This window comes from Seriola dumerili, unplaced genomic scaffold, assembly GCF_002260705.1.
Source record: "Seriola dumerili isolate Sdu_G_001 unplaced genomic scaffold, Sdu_1.0 BDQW01000044.1, whole genome shotgun sequence".
In the NCBI taxonomy this organism is placed as follows: domain Eukaryota; kingdom Metazoa; phylum Chordata; class Actinopteri; order Carangiformes; family Carangidae; genus Seriola; species Seriola dumerili.
In genome coordinates this window covers 7,185,486-7,196,429 of record NW_019174299.1, presented here as the reverse complement: position 1 = coordinate 7,196,429, position 10,944 = coordinate 7,185,486, and the positions used below count along the sequence as shown (strand labels likewise).

At 38.7% G+C, this 10,944-nt stretch overlaps 1 protein-coding gene across 1 annotated transcript; it reads left to right on the top strand.

Annotated features, from left to right (window-relative positions):
- The first annotated feature begins 596 nt into the window (after positions 1-596).
- LOC111217501 (cytohesin-2-like) lies at positions 597-10,403 on the top strand. The gene is made up of 13 exons (XM_022739398.1): positions 597-721; positions 1,572-1,654; positions 1,940-2,004; positions 3,720-3,786; positions 5,056-5,174; positions 5,826-5,906; positions 6,070-6,182; positions 6,388-6,536; positions 7,297-7,408; positions 7,503-7,579; positions 7,702-7,773; positions 8,000-8,148; positions 9,098-10,403. The coding sequence occupies exons 1-13, from the start codon at positions 682-684 to the stop codon at positions 9,174-9,176; spliced, it is 1,206 nt and encodes a 401-aa protein (XP_022595119.1). The 5' UTR covers positions 597-681; the 3' UTR covers positions 9,177-10,403.
- The last annotated feature ends 541 nt before the right edge of the window (positions 10,404-10,944 follow it).

Genomic DNA, 10,944 nt, shown 5'->3' with positions numbered 1-10,944 from the left:
TGGCATTCAGTAGAGCATGTACCTCCACCAAACAATCTTACACGTGTGTGAAGATTCTCCGTCTTCCAGGTCATGGTTATCCAATAAAAGTTGAATCGAGGGCAGCTGGACTTTGTTGATACTTGAAGACGTTGCATCGTCAAACTGACAGCATCATTATACAATTGATACAACATTACAGTTGTTGAGGTGTGTTTTATGTGTGTTGTGTACTGTGCCATGAGTGTAAAAAACAAATTACCAAACCACTGAGCTTTATTGTTCAGTGACATTAGTATGGCTCCATTTATGTTTCCTTTTTTTGTCAAGTTTATTCTATTACTATACTTTTTATTCAGTTGTTTTTTTGTAAGGCACTTTGTAATGTGAGTATGACATGAGTAGCAGTTGTGGCTTTTGGAGAACTAGTATTAGAAATAATAGGTGTACTGTGGTGTAATAATAGTAGCAGCTGTGCAGCATATGAATGAGATTTGTGTTTCGTGAAGAAATGTCCTCACGCACGGTCCACATGTCAACATTTTTGCCATGCACGTCATCTGAAATGTTGTAAGAGGGGCTGTTGAGTGAGGTCGGAGTCCTGTCAGTGTCACAGCTCTCAGAATGGCAGCGCCGGCCCTTTTTTCACTCTGACACTCTGTTTCCTGTGCAGACGTTCAGTCGCTCTACACCATCAACAATATGGCCATATGCAGAAAAGACAGCTTCCTTTGGGGGAAAGGTACGTTTTTATTGTTATTATCTGTATTGTTGTTATTATTGTTATTATCTATATTACTATTATATTACTATACTTAATAAGCTGTTTCTCAAACACAAATACCAAGGTTGTTGGATGATTTAGAGATGTTTTAAGTCACACCATTTGTCTGTACAACTCAATAAAATGCTGCTAATTTAGATTTTGTGGGTGACAAACTGTTCAGTGATATTGACCAAAGCATCTGCTTGTAAATTTGTTTTTATGTTATTCACCCTTTGCATCATTTGAGACCTAAACAACCAACAACCAAACCTAAATTTCACTATTATGCTGCAAATAAAACCATCCACAAATAATCACGTTAATAACAAGTCATATTTAAAAACGTTTGATGAACTTTTATACAAGTGGTTTTATAGACTAACCTTCTGAATTACTTTAAGTGGGTGAGCATTGAGTAACATGGAATTTAATCACATTTATGTCACTTTGGCACAGTGGATGACATCATGCTGATAACTGATATTATATATAAGTCCTCATTTACTTTATATACACACAATATTTGAACTGCATAAGCAACTCTGCAAACATAAATTCTGACAGGAATAGATCAGACTGTTGGCAAGTCAATCATTCATTAGAAGAGGAAGAGATAGCTCTTTCAAGCCTTTTTTCCTTCTTTCGTTCATTGACGACTTCTCTAACCAGTGAAGTATAAAGTTGTGATGCGTTCTGGTCTGTGTGAGCAAGCGTAGGTGTGAATGAAGTTGTTGTGTCCACACTGCTTGAATGTACTGACTGCTGCATCAAGTATAAGCCACCATCCTGAACTGTCCCAGTGTTGATGCTTTTTATTGCCTCACAGCCCCACCGAAACTCACCCAGGCGGAGAGAAGGCCGAGTGAAACCATCAAGATTCACAAGTTTGAGCTGCTGGATGACATCCAGGTACTGTAATGAGTATATTTTTTTTTCCAAGGTCTTACATTAGAGTACATCATTATTCTTTTCCATGCGCCCACTCCTGGCAGCCTGAGCAGAGTTTTTCACAGCACACAAAGGCATTTCATTCACCAAGCTCTAATAGAGATATGAAGGTTATTTTCTTAACAGTAGGGGACAAATAGCCACGGTCACATAGCCTGCAATTGAGTGTAAGGGTGTCTGTGACGTAACATCAAACCTTGTTCCCAAGCTAACATCACAGTTCTCATTCTCAACTTCCTCTCACAGAAGCTCAGGCTGGAGATCAATCACATCATGCCAGAAATCAACAGCTCTGAACAGAAGGAGCAGAAGTGAGTATAAGGAAATTTTTAGAACACCTCTTCAATGAGTCAGCAGCATCTTCCTCTTACTTAAGTGACATTTTGATGCAGTTTGGAGTCCCACACACCATAATGCTCAACTTCCCAAAGTCATGCAATCAATTTTGTTGCAATGTTTCTGAACACTGTCCTTCAGGTGCTGCCTCTGCACATTTTAGCATTTCGTCCTTGGACCTGTTACTAAAATTAGTTATATACTTGACCTTTTAAAAAAAATGCTTCACATATAGCAGTGGTACATTACTTTTAGCTAACTGTTTCAACCAGTACTTATACCAAACTGTTTTAACTGTTAGCCTACTATTTCTACTCTTAATACATCACTTATATTTCAACTGTTAAAACTTTTACCTAACTATTTCAACTGTTAATACTTTAAGCTAACTATAACTTTTACCTAACTATTTCAACTGTTAATACTTTAAGCTAACTATAACTTTTACCTAACTATTTCAGCTGTTAATATGTTTAGCTTAGTAACTATTGTTAATACATTACCTTTAACTAACTATTTCACCTGCTAATACTTTTAGCTAACTACTAATACATTCATTTTAGCTAACAACTGTACTTATAACTGTTTCAACTTTTTATACATAATCTATAACTATAGTGGTTTCAACCATACACGCAGAAACCTAGATACTGTGTCCAGTGATTGGACCTATGGTGGTCAAGTTAACGAATACAGAGATCCAGACTTCACTAAATTACTAACTATTTAAACTGCAAACAGCTTTAATTGGTTATCAGTGTTATTCAGTATATCTAAGTTTATGGTCTGGCTATGCTGGCCTGTGCTGTGAAACTCTAGGCATAACAAAACACATTTACTGTGACAGAACGAATTTAGACAGAATGGTGTTGCGACATTTTGAGAGTGATGTGCATGTGGCTGTCTGCATATTTGGACTTCCTGTTGCTTTTGCTGTTGCTCTCAGACAGAGATAATCATATGTGAGTGACACTTTTTCTTCTAAATGTTTTACTGGCATCACAACTACAGTTTCTCAGTATTGCTGCCCCCACTAAATCCCAAAACCTCCAACACCCACCACTTGATAAAATACACCCTTAGTAATTTAGAAAATATACTACTAAGCTACTACTCACAGATTAATGGAAGGTTAATTGATGACCATTTTGATAGTTGTTTAATAATGTATTTGGTCATCTTTATCAAGTCAAAATACCAAATCATTTCTGATTTACACTTCTGAAATATGAGAATTAGCAGTTTCTCTGAATACCATCACATTAGCAATTGAATAATTTGTGTTTTAAACTACTGGCCAAGTGAAATGATTCATTTGATTATTATTATATGATATATATATATATATATATGATTATATGAATTTGATTAACATTTGAAGGTTTTGAGTTTGATGTTTCTTTATTATTTCATGCCATGCATATAAATATACCCAACCTGCAAGACTCATCAACTTAATACTAAACTAGATAGAGTACGATGCACACATTTACAAATATATTACATGAAGTCCAAACATACATAAAGAATACCAGTTTCACAATAGACAAAACTTTATAGAGAAAGTTTATATATGTGGTAAAAAGAAGAGGACATGTAGTCAGTTTCTGATACAAACAATGACACAATATATTAGTTTATAATGAAAGGTTTTTATTTTTAATTTTACATTTTTTGTCTTTTGTTGCAGTAAAAAGGTTGTGAAGAACAGAAGATTCTTACGTGGGAAAAAGAAATTCAACATGGACCCCAAAATGGTGAGTTTTTATATAAATATATACAATATACACACATATATTTATGTTTATAAACAGGAAAAGTGGATTTAATGGTCATGGATTTGACTTATTTCTTTCTATGAAGGTCTTACGTGTTGCTCTAGTGTCTTTAAACTGCAGTGGTTGGAAAGTTTTTGACACAACCACTATTCGTCATTTGATGTTTCAACACAGCTCAATATAACCTGTGCTGCATGTTGAAAAGTGTGTGTTTGTAGCCTCACTTGACCATCAGACTAAATCTTTCATTTGGTCACCCATATGCATGTAGACAGAGTGCACAGAACATTTGCAGAGCTCTCTCTAAATGTGCAACACCATCTTCAGTTCTGACAGGTCACATGCCATTTATTTAACAGTTCATACGGAAACTCTATTATTATTCTGGTTACCCTGAGCCACAGTAAAGGTACATGAGGTGAAAGTACACTTTCACTCACTTCAGCTCCACTTCATCTGAAGGTTGAGAGCAAGATGACAGCAAGACAACTCCACAGACAGCTGATGTGTGTCGAACTGAGCGGAGTGTGTGTGTGTGTGTGTGTGTGTGTGTGATGTGCAGAAGTGCAAACAGTGCACAGTGCACAGGCGCAGAGGATGAGCAATAGCGAGAAAACCCACATCCTGTTCCCTGAAGTGGGGCAGAAGCTCCAGTTCACCACAACAACCTCTATCTGTCTGCATCTCCGGTAAAAAAAAAAAAAAAACAAACTCTGAGTCCCTCAGCCTGTGCCCTGGTCTGTGCTCAGACCCGAGGACTTGTGCGAGTGGGCGGAAGAGAAGCTTTAAGACTTCTTAAGGGGGGTTAAGGGTGCCTTTAAGTGGAATTGATTTGAAGAGGCACTTAGCAGGAGTACGCACTCAGAATAAAGGGTCATATTTTGATGTTTTGGCTCTGAACACCCATTGAGATTGAGAGTTAACAGCATGCAATATTCATTCAACCTTTCTTATCTCCTGCTCTGGTGATTAATGGCAGCAGTGACTCTAAAGGAGAATAATAAAACTTTCCCGGTGTGTGATATGACTAATGAAGATTTTGATTTAAACACAATTCCCTGCCCTGTAAGCTGAAAGACACAAATAAAACCTCTGAAGATTTAACTTTAAAGATTCTTCTCTATTACAGTCTGAACAACCACTTGACATGAAGTATATAAAGTTTTTGTGTGTAAGCAGGGACATTGCCGATTTGCATGCCCCTGATTTCCAAATGAATGCTCTTCATACAAATCTGACTTCCTGCAGGGCGTCCATTACCTGGTTGAAAACGACCTGCTGGAATGGCAAGCAGAGTCAGTGGCCGAGTTCCTTTACAAAGAGGAGGGACTGAACAAGACCGCCATCGGAAATTTTCTGGGAGAGAGGTACAACATTGACACAACTGATCTGGAAATATCATTGAGCACTTTTACTGGAGTACAGAACTACGGTTCAGTATCGATGTGCTCGTTCTTTATCTGGGTATTTTCATTATATGCTACTTTATACTTCAGCTCCCACTACATTTCTTTACATCGCATTACATCCATCTGACAGCTGTTGATACTGTGCTGATGACTTTACACACACAGCATACCAGCAGCTTATTAAATGAGTTGTTGAGGATTAAACCACCCAACAATAAACAAAGAAGTTAAAAGTATAGCGCCTCTCTGGGGCACCTACAGCATTAAAATGCTGCTTACACATGAATTCGTCAGTAATAATAACTCAATAATAAAATGCATAGTAACATACCACTCAGAGGAGGCTTTTTTTTTTATAACATAGTTAGTACTTTTAATTTTAATACTTGGTATATTTAGCTGATTCTTTAACTTACCTTCTTACTTATTAATTTACCAACATTTATAATGTCATTTTTACTGAGTAGAAACACATGCTTCATAGTCTTTATTCAAACAACTGAATGGGGAACGTCTTCACTTAAGTTTTAAATGTTAATAAGCAGTTTAGAAATGGATTTTGGTCCAGATGTCCAGATGATGATTATTTCCTATTTTCTTTTCACACAGGGAGGAGATTTATCTGAAGATACTGAAAGCCTTCGTGGACTTGCATGAATTCTCAGACCTGAATCTGGTGCAGGCGCTGAGGTTTGCTTTAAAAATAAATAACTCAAATAAATAGATAAAGTCTGTGAGAAATGTTGCAGCAGTTTCGCCTGCAGTCATGTTTTTCTGACGATGTGGAAATCGTCCTTCTTGTGTGTGCGTGTGTGTGTTTTTTCTTACACCCCTCCTCCTCCTTTTCTCACAGGCAGTTCCTCTGGAGCTTTCGTCTCCCGGGAGAAGCTCAGAAGATTGACAGGATGATGGAGGCGTTTGCAACTCGCTACTGTGACTGTAACCCAGGGGTCTTCCAGTCCACAGGTACGAACACAGTAGGCTTCGTCTCACCTGATTGATGATGATAGGAGACAAGTCATCGTTCACAGATTGTTCAATAGAAGAGTTTTTCCTCAGGCAGCATTCACACAAATGGCTGCAATTTTGAATGTATGCAGCTGAAGCAGTGATAACAATGCACGGCTGAAGGAAACACTGTGGTTTTCTGTCTTCTGTGTGTGTGCAATAGACACCTGCTACATCCTGTCTTTTGCCATCATCATGCTCAACACGAGTCTCCACAACCCCAATGTGAAAGACAAACCCAGTCTGCAGCGATTCTTCTCCATGAACAGTGGCATCAACAACGGGAAAGACCTGCCCACCGAGCTGCTCACGGTCAGCGGCCGCACATTTCATTTGTTTTGTTGTTGTTGTTTTTCATTTCTGCGTCGTACCAAACATGTGGTCCATCCCACATGGGATCAAATCACGCCACCAATTTACAAAACCAACCTGCCAACCTGCAGCAAATATGGTCACAATCTCCTCTTCCTGAGTTACAGCAGTGAATAACGTCCAGCAGTCTTTTTGACCTCGATCTTTGACCTTTGACCACCAAATTCTAATCACTTCATACTTGAGTCCGGGTGAATGTTTGTGCCAAATCTAAGCAAATTCCCTCCAGGTGGGCTTGAGATATCACATTCAAGAGACCAAAACCATGGTTTGTGAGGTTACCGTGACTTTGACCTTTGACAACCAAAATCAAATAAGTTCATCTTTGAGTCCAAACATTTGTGCCAAAGTTCCCTCAAGGTGTAATGAGATTTAGCATTCTCGAGAATGGGACAGACAGACGGACAACCCGAAACATAATGCCTGCCGCTCTGACTGTTGCTGACACAAAGGCATAAAAATAAAAGAGAGGCAAAAGAAAGATACATTAAAATTTTTAATTAAATTTCATTTCATTTATTTCCAGTGTTTTTTTGTTTTTTTTATTATTATTATTTCATTGTCTTTAATCCTCTGGAGTTTTACTGCAGTTTTTTAAGCTAAAATATAAAATAAAATGTTAACAATGTATATAGTCTATAGTTTATAGTATATAGTTTGATTTTAGTTGATGTTTCTTCTGCTTTCAATTGTTTTCCAGAAACTGTACACGAGTATCCGCAGCGAGCCGTTTAAAATCCCAGAGGACGATGGGAACGACCTCACGCTGACGTTTTTTAATCCAGACAGAGAGGGCTGGCTCCTTAAAATGGGTGAGATGATTATGTTTGTAGCACACTGAGTAGATTGCAGGCTTTCAGGTGAGATTACTACATCTCAGTAAATTGTTGTTTGTCTTTGTGGAAGGTGGCCGTGTTAAAACCTGGAAGAGGAGGTGGTTTATTTTGACAGACAGCTGCCTGTACTACTTTGAGTACACCACAGTGAGTATCTGTCTCTCTGCTGCCAAGGAAACTGCACTGACAACAAAATATGCAAATGTCAATCATGCTTCCTGTGGTTAAAAGGTGGGGTCTGTCTGTATAATATCCGTCTCTTCCTCCAGGATAAAGACCCGATCGGGATTATCCCTCTGGAGAACCTGTGTGTCAGGGAGCTGCAAGACACAAGCAAACCGGTACAGTATTATTTACGTTTGCTGTGAAGTGAATGAAGGGAGTGATGAGCCTCCACACACATTTTTTTTGCAGCCACACAACTTCATGAATCACACAGAAGCTGCTAGATTTCTCACACAAGTGCTGAAAATAGTGAGTCACAGGGCTATCAGAGGACTGTTAAAACAAACAGAAAGCATATGCACATACAGTGATGGTGCCACATGTGTGTCTGTGTTTGAACAGTATTGTCTGGAGTTATATAATCCCAAAGGACAAAAGATCAAGGCCTGCAAGACGGAGAACAAAGGCCGAGTGGTGCAGGGTAAACACCAGTCCTATAAGCTGAGCGCGGCCAGCACGGAAGAGCGGGACAACTGGATCCACGCAATCAGGTGAGAGCTGCTGATGCTGCGGAGAACACGTGGGAGGACATGTGCCTCTGTGAGCCAGTGCTCGTCAAGGCTGAAGCTGGAACACAGGATCAGAAAAGAGTAAAAACCAGCAGCAAAGATCAGGAAGGCTACAGTCACATCTAAAGCTGCAGCTCGTTTATACAGGAGGTTTTGTGCTGGATTATTACTTGACTGGGACCAGTAACGTTCTGGAGACTCAGCTGGTTTCCTCAGAGCCAAGAAATAGTCCAACAGTAAATTGTGCTTGAGCTTTAGGGGTGCTCGTTTGGACAGAGCCAGGCTAGCTGTTTCCCCCTGTTTCCAGTCTTTGTGCTAAGCTAAGCTAACCATCCGACTCTCATGCTTTAATTTAGGCAAATTCAAGAGATTTTCCGTGGGTCTGTTGCTGAGCTCTCTACCTTTAGTTTGTTGTGTGTTTAAACAAACATAACTGTTCGTTGGTGGGAAGCTGGTGAGGGATCACGTCCTTGTCGCTGCACTAATGTCTCCTACTGGTTTGTGTGGATGTAGGAGAAATAGTATTAATGTTAAGGGCCATCACTGGAGTTCACAATAATGCTGAAACAATTAGTCAATTAATCGGTTAGTTGATCAGTTTTAATAATAGTTTCATTTCATTTATGATAGTTTAATCCAGATGTCACCTTGGGTTTTGGGCATGAACATCTGCAGCTAAAAATACCAAACATCTGCAGGTTCCCATGAAACAGTATTTTCATTTTATTGACATTTTATTAACTAATTTACCATCAGTGGAATAATAAAAAAAAATAACCAAGAAATGAACCAATAATGTAAATAATCATGAGTTGCAGAACTAGCTGGGAGGGACAATGACTGTATGGGCACGAAAAAATGAAAAAGCTACTACTACCACTGTTCTTGATGATCTTTCAGTTTCAAACGTCGTCTGAATCTTCTTTCGCAGGGCGAGCATGACCAAGGACCCGTTCTACGACCTGGTGTCTCTACGTAAGAGGAAGGTCATTAGCAACACATCCTCGTAGAAACTGAAACTCCAGACATCGGTGGAAACAACATCTGAGCATTTTATGGATTAATCATGCTGAGTCTGTTCAACTTCATCACACTTCATTTCACAGAAATGTACGAATTGGGAAGTGGCACTTTGTGAACTATTTGTGGCTTGCAGTGTAAGGTCTTCACATTACTTCTGCAAACTGCACGCACTACTGCTCCGGGTTCAGGGGCCGACACACATCTGCTGCAGAGGCACAGCCCGAGGGGTGGCAAAGACCCCCCATGGTGCCCTCCCGACTGAGCTTCTATATGAAGTGACTTCTTGCTGGAAAGTCAAATAACCACAAAGCCATGCAAACAAGTCAAAACAAACACAATTTGACTACAAAGAGATGCCAATAAAACACCACAAAGCTACAATTATTAGCCACAAAGAAACATAAAATGATGACAAAATACACAAAACAGACACAAAACAACCAAGTGGCGTGAAATGAACACAGTCAGTGTTATAATGTGATGTAAAAACAACTACAAAGAGACTCAAAAGACAACAAAATGAGACATAAATGTCTTGCAGTGGGAGGTGTTGGGGGTGGGGCGTTACATGTCTGTGTCAAGGGACCTGATGTCTCACAGTCTGTCCTTGGCTGTAAAAACAGCAGCTATTTATTGATATTATTTCATGTTAGAATATTTAAAGTTGTTTTATTTTGTATTTGTTTATTACCTATAGTATGTAGCACTTTGTTAAACCTGTTCCGGGTGTTTTTATTTGAGGCTTCCTGGGAAAATATGAAGCTTAAAGAAGCAGTTTCATGAGCGATTTGTGGAGGGTTTTCACTTTTCTTACTTCACTTACTGATGAAATCAAATTTGTCCTTTCTCTTCCTGATGAACATCAAATACAATCACAAACCAGCTTTGTTAAATTCACGTAAATAGAAAAACCAGAAAAGCTACAAAAACATTGACAAGCTCTTAAATTAACTTATGACTACATAGAGTGTACAATGTATTTTATTTAGATACACTTGTTTAACATGTATTATATTATTTAATGACTTCATACTGATGAGGGGATCAAACTATCTGTATAATAAACTCATTTATTCTGAATGTGTGGCTGTTTCTCCAGCAGATGGCGCTGCATCATCATAACATGTCACTTCTTTCACCAGGAAGTTCATGTTCAAATATTTACTTTTAATGCAACTCACTGGATGTTTTTTGTTATCAAATTAATACAGCCCTGTGTTATCTTGTTATTCTCAGTTATTTAATTATCAATTCAATCTTTTCCTGTGAAGTTCCTGTTGTGTGTGTGTGTGTGTGTGATGCTGTGATACAGATATGGTTTCCTGGAAGCTGGTGTACACACACACACACACACACACACACACACACACACACACACACACACACACACACACACACACAAACCCAAATAAACAAACATCATATTTGCTTTTTTGCTAAATATATTTTCTCAGTGTATTCGTCAAACAGTGAAGGTGTGAGTTATTGACTCACCTGTGGAAAACAAACCTCCTCAGGCGTCTTTAAAGGACACGACATCAGCTGATGTGTTGACGTTTCTGTACCTCTTCACTGTTTGATGTCCTGCACACGTCACTGCTGTTTGACTAAAAATAATTATGTTTCCTTTCTTCTCACCTTATAAATGAGGTCCATAAACTGGACCTCTATATTTGATTGAGGTGACTACGAGGTTGAATAAACAATAAATACATGTCATTACTCCAAACCAAAGAAATATTTTGTTATGTTTAA

Excerpts from the sequence above, each read along its gene's own strand:
- LOC111217501 (XM_022739398.1), top strand. The coding sequence starts at position 682 with ATGGCCATATGCAGAAAAGACAGCTTCCTTTGGGGGAAAG. Across the intron at positions 3,787-5,055 it reads TCAACATGGACCCCAAAATG|GGCGTCCATTACCTGGTTGA; the intron begins GTGAGTTTTTAT and ends GACTTCCTGCAG. Across the intron at positions 7,774-7,999 it reads TGCAAGACACAAGCAAACCG|TATTGTCTGGAGTTATATAA; the intron begins GTACAGTATTAT and ends GTGTTTGAACAG.